This window comes from Dioscorea cayenensis, chromosome 17, assembly GCF_009730915.1.
Source record: "Dioscorea cayenensis subsp. rotundata cultivar TDr96_F1 chromosome 17, TDr96_F1_v2_PseudoChromosome.rev07_lg8_w22 25.fasta, whole genome shotgun sequence".
NCBI lineage: Eukaryota > Viridiplantae > Streptophyta > Magnoliopsida > Dioscoreales > Dioscoreaceae > Dioscorea > Dioscorea cayenensis.
Window position 1 is genome coordinate 16,718,736 of NC_052487.1, and position 25,048 is coordinate 16,743,783.

The following is a 25,048-nucleotide window of genomic DNA, read 5'->3' on the forward strand; positions in this document are numbered from 1 at the left end:
AACATTAATTACATATAATTATTTATATAATTAAATGTTCATAAGACTTTTTAAATCCAAGATATAAAATAGTTTCTATGATAGGAGTTGTTTAATTATATTTTTTTATATGATATTGTCTCAAAACTCACAAAATTTTAAAAACCCCGATGCGAAATTAGGGAAAATGCCTAGAATAATATTAATTTTTATGCATAAAGTTGATGCATGGTTCTAACTCTCTTTCAAAAAGTATGGCTAAAGATTCAATGCATGTATGTGAGGTAAATTATCTACTTTGTTAAAGAGAAAAAAATATTAATGATTCTTTGTGATGACTACTTTATAGATGTTATTAATTTTTCTTATTTATCTATTATCTATTATTTATTTTTGTCTTAAGAGTGCACCTTTGTGATGATCCATGAAATTCATGTGAAATTCATGTGAAATTCATGGCCTTATGTTATATTTTTTAAAATAAATATATTTAAATAACAATTGCCAACTTTTAAGTTGGAGAGATGCATACTCTCACATTTTAATATGAAATAAATCACTCTTCAATTATAAGAGCGCTCATACTTATTTTGTTTGGCCGGTCATATTTAATTCTGATTTTTAGATGTATTATATTTTTCATCTATTTATAACCATTATAATTATTATTGCCAAATATATATATATATATATATATATATATATATATATATATATATAACACTTAATAACATGTGGGGTGTATGGCAATTCCATTTTAAAGGGCGAATGAAAAACACTTGGAAAACCGCAGCAGCCAGAACTATTTTCTTGAATCTTTGGTTTGAAATGAATAGATGTATTTTTTATTCTTACTTTCGGGTTTTTCATATCTTAATTTAAAATTACTTATCTATTTATTTTTTAAGTATCTATAACTTTTGAGCACAAAAGACAAAGGTTGGAGGAGTTGGTCTAAACTGTGAATAAATGCTTGAAGTCTATTGAGCTCAGAGTGGGTGGGCCTAGTAGCCCTAGAGAGATGCACATCAGTATGGGACCACCCTGATTATCTTTTGTTCGGGCTACCGAGGGAAGCAAGTCTCCCTAGATTACATCTTGGTTCTGTTTATTTTGTGCTTTTTTTTTCTGAGTATTTATATACCACGTCTAGTGGGCTTTCTTTTTTTGTTCTGGTTCTTTGGACTCTCTTTGCTCAGAAACTGTTATTTTTTTATTATATTTTTTTTAATAAATTATGGTTTATCTATTTTTTTGAAAAAAAAATAACAAAAAACTAATGTTATCAGAACCAAACCGGACCGCCGGTCCAACTGGTTGAACCGGTGAATCGGTCATGAAACCAGTTCGGTTTTATAATTAACCCAGCGTTGCAATTGATCGAGGATGAACCGTGGTGAACCACTGATTTAATTAATAACCCATTGAACCACTTGATTTTTAATGAACTAGACCGGTTTTGTAAACCTTTAAAATGACATTATTGCTTTTAATAGAATTTTTGTATACGAAAAATACTAGGATTTTTCTATGCCATTTTAAACTTAAAATTTGTTGTTATTAATCATGAGGCTGTCTATTGAATGGATCATGGATGTGTTGATATTAATTATGTAGACTTTCAATTATTTTTTTTTCAATTTTAGTTTTTTAATTAAAACTTAAAATTTGTTGGTGGTATCATGTTTAAATTTATTTGTAAATTAATAATTTTTTACTTTTCAAACATTAAATTATTTAACATAATATTTTTTTTTTTTATCACATACTATGATAATTTATTATTAACATTTATATATATATATTGTTCTGATATTGATACGATTGACCTGTGATTGAACCGATAAACCAATGATCCCAGATCTCAAACTGTTCGATGTCCAGTCTGGCCATGATAATATCGCAAAAAACAATTGAAGTTTTTGTGGTTGAGATGAACCAAAGAAAGTTGAAAAAGAATGAGAAAAACATACAACAAACAGCATGGTACATGGTACAATGGAACAAAGACTGGAGTAATGATGAAAACCATCCAAATTCCAAAGCAAATGACACATCATAATCATCAAGAACAACAACAACAACAGTAATAATAACAACAGCATACTAGAGAAAGAGAAAAGGTGATCTAGTTGGGAAGAACCTCATGATCGGAGCACAAGAAGGCGTAAGTGTAAACGAGTCCGGCGATTCCACCGCCGATAAGAGGGCCAACCCAGTAGATCCAGTTGTCAGTAAAATTACCACTGGCAACGGCGGGGCCAAAGGAGCGGGCGGGGTTCATGGATCCGCCGGAGAATGGGCCGGCGGCGAGGATGTTGGCGCCGACAATAAGGCCGATAGCGATGGGAGCGATAGTGCCTAGGGATCCCCTCTTGGGATCAGCGGCGGTGGCGTAGACGGTGTAGACCAGTGCAAAAGTGATGATGATCTCCATCACCACTCCTTCCACTGCTCCCACTCCTGCCCCTAATCCATGCACTGGGGTTGCCTGTTTTCCAAATTTCATGCCAAATTTATTAATTTCCTATATATATATATATATATATTTAAAAAAACATTATATAATACCGTGAATAAAAAAAGGAACATGGGACCTGTGAGTTATACCCATTAATCTGGTCTAATATTATTCAAACTCAGAATTGATAATTATACTTAAATTATAAAATTTTTTTTTGGGGGGGAAAAAAGATAAACCACTTCAATTATTTATAGTTTATTTTTAACTTAAATTAGATTCTAAATAACAGAAAAATTATGAGTATGTGTAACTCTAACATTGAATAGGTACATCATATTAAAATATGGTGTATATATATATATTGGATTAATGCATGATTAACCATTATGAAAATAATCCAAAGACATGATTATTTGTTCGACATGTTGAAAACAATTACCATTCTCTAAAAGCAAGATGATTTAAACATACCAGTCCAGTAGAAAACTTGATGAGAAAAGCACCCACAACCGCACCAACAAGCTGAGCAATCCAGTAGAAAATCCCAGTAAGAATAGTAATATGCCCTCCAAGAGCCAACCCAAACGTCACCGCCGGGTTAACATGCCCGCCGGAAATGTTTGCTCCAATTGCCACCGCCACAAACAGCGCAAATCCATGTGCAATTGCAACCGCCACCAACCCAGCCGGATCCAACGCCGCATCCGCCGTCACTTTGTCTAATCCAAAACAAATTTATAATTAAAAAAATAATTATATCAAAATAATTTTAATTATATATATTTTTTAATAAATGTTAACAAGTTACGTATCTGGAGACATTCTGAATTTTTTTATGTATATACCAATAATACTTTACTTTATTAACACTGAATTTCATGTGTGCAAATTAATATCAGCAATCCAATCACTGTCGCGCAAGATGAAGATGTGCGATATGATTAAAAAAATTCACACACAATTTTGACTCATGGCTTATCAATATATATATATATATATATATATATATATATATATATATATTACTTACTGTATGCCATGGCAGAGCCAACGCCAGCAAAGACAAACAAAAGAGTGGAAATGAACTCGGCCAAATAGGCCTTAAGTGATGCTATGCTGAATGAATCATCAAAGCGGCCAAAAGCAATGCCGGGCATTTTGGATTTGGTTTCAAGAATTCAAAATAGAAGAAAGGGAGGTTAATCAATGAGTAAGGAACTAGGGGTGGTTATATATATAAGTGGGGTGAGATGAGGTGGAGGACTTATCCAATGGGGTCATGCCAGCTATGAAACAACGTGCATCGAGGTCGAAGCGTCGCGAAACCAATGAGTGAACTTGGTCCATGTGACCGACCGACCAATCAAATGTGGTGAAGGTGTGGTGGGACCGGGTATGATGGGATAGGACATGTTTTCATGTTGGACTTGAGATTCATGAGCTGTAATTGGAAATCAAATAATTCATGGATCAGTAATTGAACTGTAAAATAGTATTTATTCATTATGTATTGAATCTCACAATGAGAAGATTGGTTTTTCATTCTTTTATAATTACATGGTGGAAAAAGATTTATTAATTTAATTTCGGATTTAAAAATTTTATATGTGTACATATATAACATGACTCTAATTGTTTTATATATTATTTGATGGAATTAATAAATTTTTGAATTGTTAATTAAATCATTATACTTAATATGTCATCATTCTTTGACAAAATCTTGTGAGGGTGATGATTGTCATTTTATCAAATAATATCAATAATAAATAAATAAATAAAATGAGATGGGATTGGGATTGGATATGAAGGAATGGCCACAGATGGCACCGGCCATGTATGCAAGTTGATCACGTTGTTTTCATGTATGTCACTAGCGGTTACACATGACTCAAAATTTATGTCATGCAAGTTGATTCTATTTAGATTTTTTGTCTGTCTAATAGTTATGAAGGGATGATTTTTTTTTTTCAAGAAGATTTTTAATTTCAAAGACTTTAAAACTTAACAAAAATATTTACAGTGGATCATTATTTGTTATTTGCTTTCCAAAAAAAAATAATAAAATAAAATGTTTTTTACAATATTTTTTTATTTTTTAAGCAAAAAAATATCAATGGTTGATTTCACCATGTAGTAAAAAATTTTAAAAAATGAATTTGATTAATATTTTTAAAAATCAAATATTTATTCATTTTCAGTCGTTGATTTATATATTTTTTAATGTGATGTACTGTGAGTCTTATAAGAGGTAAATCTCTTCCAACAATTTTTTTTACATACACACAAGTTTTAACTCAAAACTAAATTGTTTGAATGCATTTCTTTTATTTAATAATAGATATATATTAAAATTAGAAATTCTTAAATTATAATTAAAATATTCTTTTTAAACATAGAATGGGAGAATGCTTAATTTATCACGTAAGGATGATGTGACTTATGAAATGTCTTAATCCAGATCTTATTAATCCACATAATAATAATAATAATAATAATAATAATAATAATAATAATAATAAAGGAATATCCCATGGATGGTTGGAGATGATGAGCTTGTGCACAGTATTTATGAATGAGTCACAAGGACAAAGACATGCATGGCCGGCAAGCAATGCATGAAAAAAGCTACAAAAGGATGTGAGGGAATCTTCTTCTCTCTTCCACCAACTTCTTCACTTGAGATTATTTATTATTATTGGTTCTAATTAGTTCCAGATAATTTAATTATGATATTGATAAGAGGCTCCAAACTCCAATCATTGATTGGTTGGAATTAGTTTAATAATTAAAGGGAGAATATTCATTTTGATATTCGTTGTGAATCCAAAGAAGCTATGGACCACAAAAGTAATAGGATTCCATAGAGCTAAAGCTTCCAATGAAGAATAGTCCAAGAGGAGGAGGTGAAAATTTGTTCACAATTGGAAATGGAACGTGAGGTGGGGATCATACGAAAGAAATTTGATTTTTTATTTTAACTTTTTTTTTCTAGGAAATTATATTTTTTATTATTACTTTTATTACTTTTGTTTGAGGAAGTTATAGTTTTAAGAAAAATTATATATATATAATTATATATAGTTAAATTGTCACACTGTAAGCCAGCATCATAATAAAACTTATTTATGCCAATATATAGAGATTGCAATGGATAAGATATACATAGGATATATCAAAACTTTTACCTGTCATGTAACTCTTACTCTATATCCATATATTTATCTGTACAATTTAGTGGAAAAAAATATCATACCCCACAGGGTACCCGTCAACCTGTTAATAATAATAATAATAATAATAATAATAATAATAATAATATCATAATCCATTACAATACAATGTTTAAACATATACCCATAAATTCAAAATTTTCATAACATTCAAAATAATATATTTAAAGTATTATTTTCAAATTAATCACCATAAAAATGGATCTTGGGTAAATTGTGGATAAATGTTTAGCTTTATAAAAAAATATTATATATATATATATGAGGATACTGGTAAAACTCACACCCTTTTCAATGAGTAAAGATACAGTATGGTAGGAGTATACGCTTACTCGACCTATACCCGCTTAAAAAATAACGGGTAATGCTCTTACTTGTACCTGTAACAGGTTAAAGAGGGATATATCCGTTGGGTAAGGTACAGATTGCCATCTCTATCAATATATGTATAGTCCAACGAGTAACGGAGAACAGTCTCACATGATTAGAGATCGAGTATTCAATCTTTATGTACTATAGGTGGTGGATATTGTAAGTAATGTTGGTTGCCCAATTTTGGCAGAAAAAAAGATTTGTGACTAATTTTTTTGAAAGAGTTTTTTAGCTTATAGAAATTTTTTTAGAATAAATAAATAAATAAATAAAAATCATGGCCAACCATGCATCAATTAAATTGATTATATAATGAGAAATACATTTTTTTGTTTTTGAAAAACAACATAAAATAATAACTTCTTTGCTTGCATGACATGGCACTGTATGTCATCAACATGAAAATAAGGAAAAGAAAAAAAACATAACAAATGAGAAACTATATATAACCATATTAATTTTCCATTTCTCATCAAACCGTATGATTTTAAATTTCTCCAATAACTCATTGCATGTGAAAGTTGATACTACAATCTATCCATTAATTTATATTATCCTATTTTTTATTAAATTAAAATTGTTTCCATTACCCTCATTCATTCTATCTCAGTATCTATATACATATAAAACAGTGATTCTAATTTTATAAACAAAGTGTACTACCTGGAATTCAAGATTGTGATGTTGGTATATATCCTTAAAAAATATAAAAAAGAAGAAGAAGAAGATGAAGAAGAAGAAGAAGAAGAAGTTAATAGTGATCAATAAGTTAAGAATTCTGTTCAGAAAATTAATCTAATCTATAAAAATATCATTACTCTAAATATAACTTTCAATCTTCATATTCAAAACACTTCACTAAATTATTAGGCACAATTTCTTCATTCCACCATTTTTTTCTTAAAACTGAAACACACACACACACACACACACAAACACAAAGGTTATCATAAAACAAAAACAAAACCCTAATTAATATGAAACCCCTCTCTGCAACTTCTTCTCCACCCACAAAGGTGATAAAACAGGACTCTCACCAACCCCACACTCCTCCTCCTCCTCCTCCCTCTCCCTCACCATCACCTTCACTCTCCACACCTTCACTACCCTATCCATACTTGCACTATAAACCAACACCCCTATAACTTCCTCCACTACCTCCACCCTTGCCACCAAACTCCTCACAGGCCCTCTATGCCCTTCCATCACTGCAACACACTCATGCCCTCCTTCTCCATCCCTTCTCCAAACCCTAATTGTTGTATCCTCTGACCCACTAAACACCAACCTCTCCACCACCCCTAAACACAACACCCCATATCTATGCCCTTTCAAAACCCCTCCCTTCCTATACCTCCCTCCCACCTCCTCCTTTTGCATCACACTCACACACCCATCTCCTCTCCCTGCATAAACCCACCACCTCCTCCTACTCCCTTCACTCACCACCACTTCATTCACCACTGTCCCTTCAAACCTCATCATCCCCACCAACGCATGTGAACTATCACCAAACACTCTCCTCCACACCTTCACCACCCCATCTGACCCTCCTGTAAACAAACACCCATCTTCTTGATTCACTGCCATTGCATTCACTCTCTCTTCATGTGCCACAAACGAGTCCACACACTCCCTCTTCACCAATCTCCATGCCTTCACCATCCCATCCCATGACCCAGTGTACAAAATCCCTTCCACGTAGTTGCATGCAATGCATGAGATGCAATCCTTGTGCAGCTGGTTCCCACGTCGTCTACGTTGCAAGCTCAAGAATGAGTGACGTTGCGGGAACGTCGCCAATTTCTTCGCCCGTAGACGGTCCGTCACGGTCACCGACCAGACACGAACCCGGTGATCTTTGTGGCTGGTGAACACTGTGCTTCCACATGCCAAGATAGCTCTTATCTCACCATGACCAGTTTTGATATAACCTTGGTCAGTGCAGTCTGGTTGTTTCCAGACACGGAGACGTTCACTCTCTGAACCTGTGTAGACTATTCCTCTTGATATTGCAATGGATAAGACATTGCCTGCTTGACTTTCTAGTGAGGCTAAGCACAAGTAGAGGATTGATGGACAAGGTGAACGTGGAATAGAATGGAGTTTTTTCCATGGAGATCCTCCTGGACTTGATACTGAGTGCCTAGAGAAACTTAACCTTGGTTCATGATCAGTGGATGGGTGAAAAGATGGACATGAGTGACGTGCTGGAGAGCTTATTCTTTGCTCTTCTTCTAAAAGGTCCCATGTCTTGCTGCCATGATACTCCATTTGCTTGTGTTTTGCTGTGTTTGTGGAACAACTGTTGATTTGTTGAAGGAGGGTTAGACTTATATGGATGAGTGAATGAATGGATGGTTGAATTAAATGGAGAGATTTGTGTGATCTTGAAAGAAAGTATAGTGTACTTGAGATTGGGGGCAGTGATAGGGTTTTTGAAATCTGTGGTCAGATGACAGTGGAAATGAATAAGGGATGGGAATTGAGATCCTAAGTTGATATGTTTGAAAGTATTTTGTGTGTCATTGTTGCTGTTTGAAGGTTTTGCAGCAGGAATTTAATGGTATGTTCAGTCAGTCAGTTGAAGCATGTGCCTGTCTTGGCGAAATATGTGGTCTCATTACTGTTGGATTTATGGTCCCTTTCTTAATTTCTCTCACTGGCTTCTAAGTTCAGTTTGATGCTATAAATGTTTATATATAATTATTTTTTTTAGTGAAGGCATTTATATAAATTGTATTTCAAATCAGTAATGAAACAATGAAAACCATTAATAAATATAAATAAAGAATATAGAAATTTATGTCAACATCCCACAATTATAAGAAAAATATAACAAAGGGGATCTCACGTACTATATAAAATTATTTAAGCATACATTGAGCACCAACGGTCTTTGGGTCAATTGGTACCGGGTCCTTTACGTAGGGCGTTCGTTTTGGGAAGGACCCGAGATCGAATATTATGTCCATGCAAGGTGAGGGCACGGGGTAGGTATTAAACTCTGCTCCCCACACTTGCACGTCCCCGACCGTCCCCCTTAAATTAGGCTCAAGGTCAATCAAGCTCGATTCATTTATTGTTGTACTTATAAACTTATGTTGAATTTTTGAGTTATACAGAATTTCTTTTGGGTCAATTATGCTTAGTTTTTAAACTATACAAAAAAATTCACATTAAAATATAATTTTTTTACATAATTTTTGTGTGAAAAATGTGACTAAGTGTAAGAAAAAATCATAATGTGAAAAAGTTCCTCTTGAATGCACATCTCTTTGCTTGAGAGGAGCAAGACATAACATTTCATATTTAACAAAATTGAAAGTGCAGATTTGTGCAATTACAGGGCATTTAAATGTCTATTTGTAAGTTAGTCCGCACTAATATTACAATTGATTCATGCATTGAATTTAAAGTTCATCGTTAAAATGGAGGGATCTTGTTCAAGGACTGATAAGAGAAGGTTCTAGAGAGACATTTATCAAACTAAAAATAATTTCTAATGATTTGTTTGTAAAAATTTTGACCAAGGGCTAAAAAAATTCTCTTGAAGTTCTTGAAAAAGTATTACATATTAACAAGCAAAGCTTTTAAATTCACATTTATAAATTTGTACAAACTTCTACTATTAACTAATTAATTAATGGTATTGAATCCAAGTTCATATTTCAAATGGAAGGAACTTTACAAATGATGCAAGTAACGGACACGAGAATTAATGAATTCTCATGGTCATTCAAGTGTTAGAAGTGTAAGGTATCATATCAACATGAAAATGGAGATACGGCGAACTCCACAAGAAGAATTTATCCTTTTTTTTTAAAATAATTATGAATATGATAACATGTATGGCATATTAATTTGCACCAATCAAGAATTACAGGTACACATTATTCAAATTTAAGCAAGAGAAGCACTTAATCAATATTTGTCCATGGTCAAAGGTTGATATGCATTTATACATTATAAGTGTGTTTCCATATCATAAGTGTGTGTGTATATATATATATTACGAAATGTAGAAAAACCACTTGTCAGGAGAGTGAACAAGTGTAGTGGAGTTAGTATCTCAATATACCTACGCCCTTACCCTATTAAATTGAGGTTCAAACCTGTCTCCTCAGCAAGACATGAATAGAAGAATGGCCACATGGCGGGGTGGAGAAGGCGAGCCCGGCCCACTCATCCACTCACTTCAAATCCCGGGCAAGGATTCCCCATCCCCTCCTGGTTAGGAAACTGGGTAGGAGGAAGTCCCCTCCGTAGACCCCGCCAATTGTATGGTTTTGGTGGGATTGTTACAAGCTATAGTAAATCCCTATCCTGATAAGATATCTGAATTTTTATTTGTAAACTATTGTGAGGACACTACAACAAATTTTTCAATTATTGACATATGTGATAATGTCATAAAATAATATATTTTTGTCACTAAAATTTTTTTGTGCGACTTTTGTTACTGCTCACCACATTTTGTCGCCTTTTGCTCCGTCACTAAAGCGGGTTAATGTGGCGATTACATGTTCAGTCACATAATGATACCTTTTTATGTGATCGAAATTATCATATTTTACCTATTTTTATAATCATTAATGACATGCATTTTTTTATCACTAAATGTTGTGTCAAATCGTCATAAAATGTTATGAATTGTCACTAAATATAAGGTAAAAGTTTTATCATTCATGACATTCCATTGATTTTTCAAATAATAAATAATAAAAAAATATTTGTCACCATTTCAAATAGAATAGCGTCATAAAAAGTGGTTAACATCACTATATATTGTTAAAAAATTATAATATTTAGTGACAAAAGTCTATTTTCGTGATGATGAAAATGCGTCACTAATAAAAATATGCCATAAATTAATTTTTTTGTAATATCACAATTAATTAAATATTATATAGTTTGTAATATTTTTTTATAATGTCACAATCAATCATGTTTTTTTATGATGTATTTGTAATTTGTGATATATTTTTAGTGAATATTTTTTTAACAAATTATATAAATTATCAAAAAAATTTAATTTTTTTGATAATATATCATAAATAAAAATTAAATCAATATTATTGCAAAAAAAGAAAAAAATAACACAATTATCATAATTTATAGTTAACCTTATGGATTAACAAATTTTTAATTTTTGTAAAAATTTCAATAACATTAAAAAAACTTATAATCTTAAGTAAATCATATCAAAAATAGATAACTATTCTTCATGCAACTCTTGTGGCGTTCGTGTTTATGGTGTTTTTGTTGATGTAGAGCTTGCCTCATTAAAAACCCCGAAATAAATATTTTTAAAAATAATAAATATTAATTTATAAGAAGAGTAAATTAACAAAAAGTAAAGTTCAAAAATATAATTATATATACATATACATATATACTAATATGCATCCAAAAAAATTAATAAAAAAAGCACAATAGATAGTCATAACAAAAAAATTAATTGATTAATGACAAACTTTAACAATTCAAAGTGTTAATCAAACAACTATAGAAATTATAACAATAATTCCATTATAAAAATAATGATAATTAAAAAAATACATAAATTAATCAAAAAAACACAAGAATCAATATTGTTAGCAACCCTTTGGAAAGAAAACTTTTAATCTAATGATTGTAGCCGATGTCAATCTCTTTCCCATTCAAATATTCCCTTCTCCAACGGAACCATTATCACTACAAAAACCCATAAAATTAGAAGCTGAATCAAGCAATTATAAAAAATTTATGAACTAATTGCATTGGAACACTAATGCAAATACTAAAAAGATTCATGAGATCTTTGATGAAGTAGGAACTTACACAAGCATTATAAAAAAAATCAAGAACTTAAAAAAAAAGTGGAAGTGTGCCTTAAGATGGAGGCAACAATAAAATAAAAAATAGACGGTAGTATAGACATTGAGAAAGAGAAATATAATGTACCTTAGTAATGATGAGAGAGAAAGAAAGTTTGAGAAAGAATAGAAATTGAGATAGAGATTTATATAGAATTTTTGTTTTTTTAAATATAGATTTTTTTTTAAAATTTTTTTATAAACTTTAAACTAAATTTAGATAAATTAAAATTATTCAGAAATTTTTATAGGATATATCTTTTTATTGAATGAAAATCTATTCAAAGTCTATATTAAAACTAGTGGAAATTGCCAAAAAAACCCTTTAAGTTTGTAAAATTGCCAAAAACACCCCGTTAGTTTTGCAGATCCCCAAAAAACCCCCTCCTTTTTAAAAGTCTATGTTTTTTTCAAACCCCCAAACCCCTAGAACGGATGTGAGCGGAGTGAGTTTCAAATTTTTTTGGACGAAAATGCCCTTGCATGGGGGAGTCGTGGGCTGCAGACCATCTCGGCGATTTGAGAGGAAGTGGGGGTTTTCCGTAGGGTAACCCCGAGAGGCAATTTATTGGAGCCGTTTAATTGCTTTTTCTCAACTCACGTCTTGACTTTTCCATTTCGAGTCGTCTCGAAGTTGTCTCTCTGCGAAGCCTCCGTAATTGGCATTTCATCGACTTTTCCCTTTCCACAGTATCTCGAAGGAGAAGTCCCCAGCGCAACTAGTTGGCATTTCATCGATTTGCAATCTAAGGTATTGAGTATGGTTTTATGTTAGCTGATTACATTACAGAAAGATTTTTTTCGGTTTTGTTTTGTGCTCCTGTTTTTGTTGGAAGATATTGAAGTCTGCGGGGGATTTCTCAGTGGGGTTTTTGTTAGTCTCGAGGGAGATTTCTCGGCTAGGGTTTTGTTTTTGTTTTGCATTTTCGTATGTATACACTATCGAAAATAGTTTTTTTCGATTGTTATGATTTAGTGTAATATTTATAATGTACATTTCCGTTTCGTTTGATATGGTTGCTGATTTTACAAATGAGGGTTGACGTTTAAGAAATGAGATGTTACAGGTTTAACATTTGTTGTCTCTGTTTAAAGTATTCTCGTCTCTGTTTAACAAAAATGGGTCTCTGTTTAACATTTTTATATCTCTGTTTAATAAGCGAGAGTTTCTGGTTTAAAACCTTATATTTCCGCTAAACTTTTTGTCAATCATCTGCGAGGCTTGTGATTATGGCGGTCAACCTTGTTAATGGGCGTTGCTATTTGACACCGGTTGTGGAGACCTTAGTCGAATTGAAAGTTAACATGACCCCTCGACCTTTGGGAGATTATTCGAAGGACACCGTTTGCGTGTTCATTGAGTGGAAGCCATATACCAAGAGGGCCCTTCTTGATTCTCTTTTGCAAAGGTGCGATGGTCGCACCAATAAATTCGGGGATCGGGGAAAGCTGCTGAGTTTCGAGACCTCAAGATGTGGCCCTCGTTCTTGAGTGCTGCGTTGCGATGGCGGCGCAGTGGTCTTTCGGAAGAAGAAAACCGGTCGGCGTTCGAAGGCGGTATCTATCAAAGACCTACGAGAGACAGGAGACTCCATCAAGAGCACTCGGTGCAACTTGTTCGACGAGAGGGAGAAGAAGATAATTTTTGTCAAACTCGATGGTGTACCTCATGGGGGACGATCCTCTTCCCAAATACATCATGCTCGGTTCGAGCTGGATCGTTGATTACGTCGATGATCTACCCGACCATGGGGGCGATACTGGCGTAGGCGCGAGCGACGCCAAGTGGCTTATGGAGGATATTCCACAGCGGCCGCCCGAGTGCAAGATAGATCTGCCGGGAAGAAGACCAACACGAGAGTACATTAAGGGTTGCTCGGTCGCGCTTAACGTCCGGTTTTCTGGTGGCCGGAGCGGGGAAGAAAGTCCGTTCGGCAAGATCCCAAGGATCTTTGTGCTACGGTGAAAGTACTTACGGAAGCAAGCGACGGTGAAAAGCGAGCTTGTCATCGCTCGATGGAAAAGAGGTAATAAATCATGGACGATGTCTAACATAAGTCTTTAATGTTTAAACATTTTTATTTAGCGTTTAACTTTAGTATTTACCGTTTAACTATTATTCATAACCGTTTAAATATTTTTGTTCTCCGTTTAATTATATTCTATAACGTTTAAATATATAGTTTTTTTATAGTTTAAAATGAATGATCTCAGCTGAAATTGTTTTGGTTTACATATGTTAGTTTCTCGAGATGGTTCGGCGAATCTTTGAAGAAGAAATATTTGTTGGCGCCAACCGAGCGGATGGATGCCATTGCTCCGGAACCACTTGCTCGAGGCGGGGATGAGGAGGCGACCTCTATCGTGCCTGCTGGGACGCCGTTCTCCTACTTCCGACCCACCACGCAGCGCACGCATTCCTCGGCCAGGAGAAGCCCTCCCCTACCCCGCGATTGCAACAACCCCCTACCACGACAACGAGCGGTCCCCCGACCATGGCGCCCCTCCGGCTCAGTGGCGTCCCACCCGGTGACATTGGGCGAAGATGTCACCGCAACTCTTATGCGGGCGTGCCAGATATTGATGACCGAGTTTCCTCGGCTTGTCGCTCGTGTGGAGGCGCTGGAAGGGACGTTCTGCACCGGTCGCGCCATCCCTCGAAAGAAAGAACAGCACCCGGGACGAGCGAGGCGTCGGAATTTGACGACGAGCGACATCATCGGGAAGGTCGTTTCAAAGGCGGCCACATTCGAAGAGACTTGCGAAAAAGAGGAGAACAATCGCCTCTGTCTCCAACGCCGGTGACGATGAAACAATAGCAACACCATCGGTGCGATCGTCATTCTCGAGTCTGTCGCCGTTGATGACATGGCCATGACGGTGGAGGACATCGTAGATGATGTGGCCGTTGCCGCGGTTGAGAAGGTCGTTGACTCTCTTCTCGATGAAATCGTCGACCCGGTGGAACCGGCTGCCGAGATTGCGGCATCAAAGATGGACACAATCCCTGAAGGTCAAGAACAAGTTAAGGGTGTGTCTCCCGAGTGATCGTCGTTGTCATGGCCACGGTTGAGAAGATCGTCGAATCCGTTGCGCGTGGCCGTGGCCGACGATCAGCATGACCCAAGCGGGACACAATCCCACCACAACAAGAACCATGTAAGGAAGTGTACTGCGGTTGATCTTTCGTCGCTGTCGTCCCGCGTCGAGCCGGACACAATCCCACAACAAGAACAACAATGTAAGGATGTGTCTGCGGTTGATGTTGTCGCCATCGTCCCCGCATCGAAGGAAGATCTTGATGAAGACCCCGACCGAGCAGCGAGAGAGATAATCGAGGCCAATAAAAAAATTGGACGGGACGGCTCGGGAAAGCTTTTTATTCGAAGAAGAAGAAATGGGTTGGCTCGAGTCGTCTTAACAAATCTGAGCGAGGAGTTGATGAGGATCTTCCTCAACCGCTCTATGGACGAGTAAGTGTAACGTTTTTTATGATATTGTTTAAAGAGTTTCTTATAGTGTTTAACTATTACCTAATAGTGTTTAATACCATTATGTTATCATTTAAGTTTTCGCCTTACCGTTTAATTATATATAATATCATGTAACAATTGATAATATCATTTAAATATTTACAATATGGTCCTCTAATATCTCGTTATCGTTTAACCTCGAGCATCGTCGTGTGGAAGAATGACCCTTGTCGACCTACACGCTGACAGAGTTATACATGTCGCTTGAGGGGAAGGAGATGGTCAGCGATGATGTGATGGGACGCTTTCGTATGCATAATACAAAAGTCGGCGAGCAAAGAGCCATATCCTTACAAGAAGCGCGCCTCCATCATCGACCGCTTGCTGCTGTTTATGTCAAAGCGAGGACGACGCATCATGACACAATTATGGCTATGATCGGGGATCGTCATGCGCAACCTGCATGAAGTTCAAATTGTCATCCTCCCGATAATCATGAATGGTCACTTCCATGTCGTCGTCCTGGACAATGATAAACAAGAATACAGGCATTATTCTTCATGTCCGGAGTACGATAAGGACGCGTTGGACATGGTAAGTTCTTTAATTATGTCCGATTAATATCTGTTTGGTATTTAAATCGGTATTCTAATCTCGACTTGCATATCTCGACAGTCGGAATCTATTCGACCTTTGTGTCGATATGGAGTTAAGCGAGTCGGCGGCAGACAAAGTACCCGCTCGTGCACGACACGAAACCCCACGCGAAAAACAAGGAAGCGTCGATTGCGCCGTCTACGTCATGCGGTTTATCGAGCAATTCGTGGGGTGAGAAGTTACGGCTACTGCAGACGGAGCGTTCCTTACCTCGGATTACGGTATGTTACTCGCATACTTAAGGAGGGAGGCGGTAGGCGTCCATGACAAAGGGGTCGTCGCAAGCGGGTTAAATTACATTTTTGAATAACATGTCTTGTATATCCGATCGTCGATTTTGTTTTTCAAATGTAAATCTGGACAAATTCAATTCATTGTTTTCGTGTTCGAAGAACATGACTTGTATATCTTAATGTGAATTTTGTTTGTTTTGAATTGTAAAGCGGGTTAAATTCCATTCGGTTTTTATTTCATTGTTTAATTTACGTTGTGATTGTGTACATTTCACTTTCATTGTTTAAATATAGTATATATCGTTTAAACATCGGTTTTAAATATTTCAAATTACGGTGTACCCGTTTAAAAATAACACTTTCTCTGTTTAAATGAATGCACTTATTGTTTAACTAAATACGGAAAAGTTGCCCATCAATACACAATTCAATTCATTGTTTTTTTGTTTTCGAAAGAACATGACTTGTATATCTCAATGTAAATTTTTGTTTGTTTTCAATTGTAAAGGCGGGTTAAATTTCATTCGGTTTCATTTTCATTGTTTAATTTACGTTGTAGTTGTGTACATTTCCGTTTCATTGTTTAAATATACCATATATCGTTTAAACATCGAGTTGAAATATTTCAAATTACTGATGTATCCGTTTAAAAATAACAATGTCTCCGTGTAAATACATTCAATTCGTTATAAATACACAATGTTTCCTGTCATCGTCGGTTTATTAACAATGCCTAGTCGGCGACGAGGAGTGGTTGTCCATGGGGAAGAGGAGGAAGAGGAGGAGGAGGAGGAGGAGGATGATGAGGGACGACGAGGGTGGTTAGTCCGTGGGGAGGGTTCTTCCCGGTTATTTATGGTGTGAAGTCCACAAGCGGTGACTCTTCGTGTCCGAGAAAAAAAGTTAAAGCGCACGATGGGCCGACATTGGTCGAGTGAGAACGAGCGGGTGTTCGGAAATTTATGTTACCGTGCATAGAATTAATGCCGTCATTAATTCTTACGCAGCGGGATACTCATAACTCTTGCCACCGCCACGTGCCACATGCCAACAATTCGGATCAAAGCGAAAAAGATCACCGTTTCTGCAGAGACTTTGAGAATTTACACGTTTATGAATAGTTATACATGTAAAGATAATGTTAAGCGGAGATGGGAAGTATTAAGCGGATATGATAATTATTAAACATATTAGTAAAAATATTTAAAGCGGATAATAGCAAATAGTTAAACATTATTTAAAAATATACAAATAGATAACCATAAAGCGAGAAGAACTTTACAACGAAATGAACTCGTCAGTAATTCTTTCGTTCTTCTCGTCGTAATACAACTTTACAACCATAAAGCGAGAAGGCGACAATGGCACATGCTCGCCTCGACAATAAAAATCGACTACTGACTCGTTTTGAAGATGAAGTGCACTTGACCAATCCGATGGAAATCAATTTCATTTTACGTTAGAAACCGATTTATATATTTCGGGTATGATAATGAGGGAGAATAACAAGATGTAATGTAACTCCTTGGCATTGTCTATCGAAACCAAGCGAAAGCCCTTCAGAGGTTGAACATGATGTGATTTGGCGCTTTCCTTTCCCACCATTTTCGGGGCCAAAAATGGGATTTCACAACATGGACCCATTTGAAGTGAGCGGTAGGGGGTAAAAGGAAAGTTAAACACTAACGGAAGAGTCGTCCGTGGTGTGTAAAAGTAGGAGGGGGTTTTTGGGAAGTTTTGAAAATTACGAGGGGTGAACAGTAATTTTACCTTAAAACTAACATATTTTTATATTTTTTAATTAAATTCGCAATAATTTTTTTTAAAAAATTATTAACAAATTTAAACTAAATTTAGATAAATTAAAATTATTTTAAACTTTTTATAGGATATATCTTTTTATTGAATGGAAATCTTTTCAAATTCTATATAAAAACTAACATATTTTTATATGTTTTTAATTAAATTCGCAATAATTTTTTTTTAAAAATTATTAACAAATTTAAACCAATGAAACTTGAATTTTAAATTATTGTTTAAATATATTTCGCAATAATTTAAAAAAAAAAATCTTATAACAAATTTAAATCAATGAAATTTGAATTTTAAATTAATACTGTAGTTATAAAAACTTCTTTAATATCTATATAAAATTACTTCAATAATATAAAGGTCTTTTATAATTTAGTCCTTATTAATAAAATAAATTATAATATATATGAAGGTGTTAATATAAAAATATCTCTAATAAACTCTTTAAATATATTCAAAAAGAGATAAATAGAGTTATTTGAATAAAAAAATAATTTAAAACTAAATCAATATGAAATTAAACGAATATGGGGATGCTACAACCCCTATCTTCACAATTTTTGAAAAATAAACAATGTAGAAATTGATAAATATAGTTTTAAAAAAATTATATTTTTTTAGGAAAAAAAATATTTGCAAAATTTATCCCCTTGCCCCTAGGTATTAAATTGGTTTTATATAACATGAAAAAAATTTATATTCTTTTTGCAAAAAAATATATTGTTTTTGCTTTTCTCAAGTTTTTTAACTTGCAAAAGCTATTTATATTGTATAAAAATATATGATTTTAGAAAAAATATTTGGAAAAGTCTTTTATTTGCTTTTATATTCGAAAAATTGGTAAGCATGATATTGAAAATTATATTTTATAAAAATATTTATAAAAAAAAATTGTTGTTTGGTTTATTAACGTTTTGCGTGACCCACCTAAAAAAATTATTGTTATGTCCTTACTCATATCTATGTCAATTTATATAAATAATTTTGTTATATTTTTCTCCTAAATTAATTGTAAAGCATATAAGAATGTTTACGTCATTTAGCATTTTATCTTTCAATGGTATTTAGCATTTGACTACGAAAAAAATTATTAGTGAGAGATAATTAGTGTCATTAAATTTAGTAACAAATAGTGACATTATTCAATATCATCAAGTAATGCGATATTTATTTGTAACAATATTATAATATCATTATTACTTATATTTTGGTGACAAACCTATGTGTCACAAAAATAAATTAAGGTACATAAAAAAATTCAAATTGTCAGTGATAATATATGTTAATATTAGTAACATTATTTAAATTTAGTTTAAAAACAACAAATTTTAAAATTTGTCACGAAAAAATATTATATTAATGACGTACTATATTTGTCACTTAATATTTAAACCGTCACTAAAAGTACGAGTGCATTTGGAGCTAATCCTTTTGTGACAATATCATGTGACAATTTAAAGTATTGTCACATAAAATTATCAAACAAGTAAAATGAGTGACTAAATAATGATTTCGTCACATTATATATTTTTTTGTGACAAAAAATCAATATGTCAAAATTAAAATTGTCACTAATCATCAATTTTGTTGTAGTGGGAGATGCTCCCCAACCCTACCATCTTTCATTCAAACATCTGTCTGAAGAACACCAGTCTCCATGGCCTTGTATATTAACCAAAGTCCATGTATTCTCGGTAAAATTCTAGCTTTTGTCCCACTGTTGTCACCTTGAGCCAAGGCTTAAGTTTTGATGAACGAATTTGCTTCTTCTTCTCCACTTTGGTATGGTTTAAAGGTAGAGAAATTGAAGACGAAGCACTGGTGGAATTCTTTGATAGTCGGGGTGAGGCTAAGAGGAGAAGTGAATTGCCAATTCTTTAACAAGTTCTAGGTAGGTTTCTTTGATTTTTTGGTGGTTGTAGAACTTGATGCGTAAGTAGTTATTCCTGAAGCTTGCTTGAATCTGACTTTTGGTGCACGATATTTTGCATGTTAAAACCTAGTGTGTATATCCTTTGTAGTAATGATCTAAACTGAATTCTCTTCTCTTTCATTTTATTAAATTGAGCTCGCTTGAACTGGGATTGTTTAGGACCTTATCTTCTTTGCTACTATTGTTGGTGGCTTAGTTATCATGTGACACTACACCATAGTAGGGCTTTTATAGTGCTTTTTTTTTTGAATAATAGACGACAAGCGCCCTTTTTTTATAGTGTTTTTTTAGCGGCATTTTCTATAAACCCCACCAATATTTTTTTTGCGGCGTTTTATTGACATAAATGCTGCCAAGTTATTTCGCGGCTTTTAGGAATTAAGACGTGGAAATATATTTTACTTCTCAACATTTTTTGAAAAAAAAGCTAGTAAAATGTTTTTTATTTAGCGGCGTTTATTGACATAAATGCCACCAAGTTAATTCGTGCGCTTTAGATTTAGAATAGCTTGTCAGCTAGTAACCTGCAAATTTCAGGGCAACACTATAGCTATATTTGATACTGGCTTGTGAATTGTATTTGTTAAAAGGACTAATCTGGGTCCTCTCAAACCCAAGTTGAGATCCATACATGAGTGTATATATAGCTACATGTAGTTATGTATATTCTAAGCTGCAATTTTTTTAATGAAAGTATATATATATATATATATATATATTCATGCGTTGGCCTGCAGCCATTGTTGCCAAGAGATTTCATGAGTGATGTTGAATATTTATTTTCTTTTCTTCTTATTCTTGTTCTTCTTGTTCTTGTCCTTGTTCTTCTTCTTCTTATTATTATTACTAGCATTGTTCTATTCTTCTTCCATGTTGTCATTCTTTGGAGTTCAGATATGTATATATATATATATATATATTTGTGTTGTTGAACCTCATTTTGATGCTAAACTAGTTGAACTTGAGATCTACTTCTGCCTTTTGAAATATATATATATATATATATATATATTTTGTTAGGATGGTGCTTAGCGTTGATTTTCTTTCACATGTTCAGCCTTTAAAACTTGAAGCATTTCATGCATGGCTAAGTATTGAATGTTTCTGATGTATTCTTAGGTGGTTAGGGTTTAACTCATGTTTAGTTAATGCATGTGCTCACTCATGCATAAGTGTACATCTGTAGGGTAGTTTTAAGGTAAAATTTGACTATTGTCAATCTTTGGCAATAATTACCATCCTGAGAAGTGATATTGGAATTCAAATTGTATCTTGGAGTTAGGTTACTAGGTAAGTAATGCACTCAAACTCTTTGTATTTTTATTTTTATTATTGTATTTCAGAATTACTGGTAAACTACACTCAATTTTTCATTTATTATCAACCTATTTGTTTATTTACTTAATTTTTGGAAATATAAGTATACTCTTAATTTAATTGTTCATTTAATTACTCTATATGCAGTGAGGAAAATAAAAAACCCTCTCTCCCATGCAAGGCATCGTCTCCAGCAACCTTGTGCACTCATGCTACACCTCCCTATAAAGCATCCTCCAATTTAAAAACAAGAGAAAAAAAAATATACTTAAAATCCTCAAAATCCAAAACAAAATTAGGTTGAGAAACAAAGCTATGACTTACGAGTTATGGGAGAATGAAGGGAGGTTGTCCGGTGGAGATTGGTGGATGCGATAAGGTGACAAAAACTTGAGAAGAAAAGGTACTATTGTTATGAGTTATGAGAGAAAAGAGAGAGGTGGTGGAGGCAACTTATGAGTAAAAGAGAGGGAGGAGATCTGGTGGACAATCTGGACATCGATAGAGATCGGTCGAGCGAGAAAAGGTTTAGAAAGAAAATTAGGGTCATGTGTTTTTTTTTTAAAATTTTTCTTTTAACCCATATTATATATATAGCATTTTAGGGCTAGGAGAGCACTTCTTGCCCCTCTACTGCATGACTACCGCTAAAAGATAGACTACTTCGAGAGCACTCCCAATCCAATTAAAAAACTAGCCTCCTTAGTGAGATATTTCTCACTGTTTGACAAAGGATGTGACTCGCTAGTGGTTCTTGCCCATATAAATTTTTGGGATGTAGACTGAAGCGCCTCTATGATCTTAGCAAGCAATTGTCATTTTGAGCAAAATGACATGATAGTAGGCTACGCAATTAGGTGTGAGTCTTTTGGAATCATTTGAGACTTTTCTATAGAGTTCCTACTGAAGCGCTTACTCCTTGTTGGATGACAGCCCGTCTGTTGTGGCAAAAAGCCATTATCCCTCATCCCTAGGATTATCAAATCGAAAAATATAACAAAAATACATCTTACATAAAAGACATAAAAAATAACTAGCCTTCAAGCAAAGAAGAGTTGAAGGACTTCATAACTAAAATGAAGGATAAAAACGGTAGATGCCACCCAACTCGCTAACTTAGGCTCGAATTGATGACTTCCACCACGTCAAGGTGGTACTTTACTTGCAGATATTTTGAGATCAACAACATAAAATAGTAGAGTGTTACATGGATGACCTCATTGGAATTTGAAAGTGTCAGAAATAAACTTGGATACTGCTTTGAGGGCATTGACCCCTCGAATATAGCAACTTTGAATGGGTAAATCCCCCGGGGGTAGGGAGTCCTCGCTCCATGCATGCCTATTTCCAGACATGAACACGCTATACAAGAGACCCAATGCTAATAAATCAAGAAGTTGCTGGCTATAAGTGTATAATTAAGTAAAAGTATACAAAAAGAATCTCATATGAAGAATTTAATAATCTTGCTATTAAACTTAATTTGTTTTTTATAAGTATATGCAAACACTAGAATAGTAGCACAAGGAGTGGGTGCTAATTTGTCAAAGCCATTAATTTTTGCTTCTAAATTTGTATGCAAAATGAGTTATAGTAGAGTAGTATCTCTATAAATGTAGAATGGTCTATTGTTTTAAGATAAATAAGTTATGTAGAATAAATTTGAGCAACATTGACCGATAATAATCCCATAAGATAATGTAGAGTGATAGAAGATCGAGATATGTATTTAGCCAGCACACCAATGGATGACCCCTTTGGGTCATATTTATAGAACAAATAAGTATACAAATATAACTATACATATGTATATACACATATACATACAGAATGTACATATATCAAAATATACATCTAACATATCACTCTAACACACCCCTCAAACTCATGGTGGGTCATAAACTGAGAGTTTGTCAACCAGAAACTGAAACTGAGAGACAGTATGTGCCTTACTGAAAAGATCAGGATGCTGTTGTGTAGAGGCAATATAAGGAAGAATAATACTGCCAGCAATATAATGATACGAACAAAGTGAAGAGCGATCTCAAGATGCTTTGTACGTTCATTAAAGACAGGGTTGGCAGCGATTTTAATGGCACTCTAGTTGTCTCAGTACATAGGAGTAGGAGCAGAGCCAAAGAACCTCCTTAGCAGTAGAAGAGATAGCACTATACTCAGCCTCAGTAGTAGAAAGAGCAACAGTAGAATTGTTTCATGCTTTTCCAAGAGATAAGAGAATCTCTAAGAAAAATATGAAAACCAATAGTAGAACATCGATCATAGGCATCACTTGCCCAATCAGCATTACAATAGGCATGCAACTCAAGCGAAGACGTGGCAGAGAAAAGTAAAGAGTGAAATATAGTGCCATGAAGATAACGAAGAACTCGTAAGAGGGCAGCGTAATGAGTAGAGTGAGGAGCACTCACAAATTGAATAAGAACACGAACAACATATGCAATATCAGGCCGAGTATTAGTCAGATAGACAAGAACACCAAAAAGTGCATGATAGCGAGTAGGATCAGGCAAAGGCTTACCATCAGAAGAGGAGAGTCGGTGATGTAGCTCAATAGGAGTAGAGGCAGTGTGAAGATCGGTGATATCAGCTCATCGAAAAATGTCAGATATGTACTTCTATTGAGACACCAAGTAACCTCGACAAGAATAAACAACCTTAAGACCAAGAAAGTAACAGAGAGGGCCAAGATATTTCATCTGAAACTTGGTGTGTAACTGCTGTTTCAAGGAAAGAACAATATCAACATCATCACCAGTGATAACCATATCATCAACATAAAGAAGAAGAATAGTGATGCCTCGAGGAGTCTGCCCAGTGAAGAGGGCATAATCATGAGAGCCCTCAATGAAACCAAGAGTAAGAACCACATTGCGAAACTGCTCAAACCAGGCACGAGGAGCCTATTTGAACCCATAGATAGCTCGACGAAGATGGCAGACATGCTGAGAAGGATGAGAGAAACCAAGAGGAGGAGTCATGTAAACATCCTCAGAGAGATCGCCATGTAAGAAGGTATTGGTCACATCTAACTGATAAAGTGGCCAGTGACGAGCAGCAAAAATAGCAAAAAGAAGGTGAATAGTAGTCAATTTGGCCACAAGAGCAAATGTCTCCTCATAATCAATGCCATACTCCTGAGTAAAACCACGAGCAACAAGACGCGCTTTGGCGCTCAATACTACCATCGGCTCGGGATCATAACTCGATAATCCCACCGACAACTGATAGGAGTAACACCAGATGGAAGAGGAACAAGATCCCATGTATTTATGTGTTGTAGAGCATCAAGTTCCTCTGACATAGCCTGTTACCACTGGGGATGTTTCACCGCCTCAAGATAAGACTGCGGCTCAAAATATGAGTTAATAATAGGAAAAAAGGCTTGGAAATCAGGAGAGTAGGAGGATGAGAGAGAAAGAATGTACCAAGCAAGAGGGCAGCGAGGACGGTCTGGGTAACAATGGGGAACAACAGGAACAACTTTAAGGGAGGATGGGTCGGCAGAGAGAGGAGACAAAGCACCAGAATTATCAATGCATCCAGAGGAAGGGGAAGGAGGAACATAGGAACTGTCTATAGAGATGTCTGGAGAGGGCACAGAATTGGCAATTGTGGTAGAACTCGGAAGAACTACTGAGGGGAGAGAAGAGGATGCAGTAGTAGTGGAAGACTGAAGAAAAGAAAGATTTGGGAAGG

General features: G+C 34.7%; 3 protein-coding genes and 1 long non-coding RNA gene across 4 annotated transcripts; 1 reads left to right on the forward strand and 3 right to left on the reverse strand.

Moving 5' to 3' along the window:
* Positions 1–1,972: 1,972 nt before the first annotated feature.
* LOC120279963 (probable aquaporin TIP2-2) lies at positions 1,973–3,652 on the reverse strand. Its single transcript, XM_039286649.1, has 3 exons — positions 3,474–3,652; positions 2,915–3,162; positions 1,973–2,470 (listed from the first exon to the last, which is right to left on the reverse strand). Exons 1-3 carry the CDS (start codon positions 3,598–3,600, stop codon positions 2,108–2,110), a joined length of 738 nt encoding a protein of 245 aa, XP_039142583.1. The 5' UTR covers positions 3,601–3,652; the 3' UTR covers positions 1,973–2,107.
* Positions 3,653–7,020: 3,368 nt separating this feature from the next.
* Positions 7,021–8,322, reverse strand: LOC120281168 (protein JINGUBANG-like). Its single transcript, XM_039288069.1, has one exon. It carries the CDS (start codon positions 8,320–8,322, stop codon positions 7,021–7,023), a length of 1,302 nt encoding a protein of 433 aa, XP_039144003.1.
* Positions 8,323–19,683: 11,361 nt separating this feature from the next.
* LOC120280928 lies at positions 19,684–21,871 on the forward strand. The gene is made up of 3 exons (XR_005542449.1): positions 19,684–19,775; positions 19,877–19,972; positions 21,479–21,871. It is a non-coding gene; the product is annotated as an uncharacterized LOC120280928 (long non-coding RNA).
* A 1,345-nt stretch (positions 21,872–23,216) lies between these two features.
* Positions 23,217–24,653, reverse strand: LOC120281169 (uncharacterized mitochondrial protein AtMg00810-like). The gene is made up of 5 exons (XM_039288070.1): positions 24,555–24,653; positions 24,292–24,381; positions 24,150–24,228; positions 23,626–23,939; positions 23,217–23,300 (listed from the first exon to the last, which is right to left on the reverse strand). The coding sequence occupies exons 1-5, from the start codon at positions 24,651–24,653 to the stop codon at positions 23,217–23,219; spliced, it is 666 nt and encodes a 221-aa protein (XP_039144004.1).
* Between the last annotated feature and the right edge of the window lie 395 nt (positions 24,654–25,048).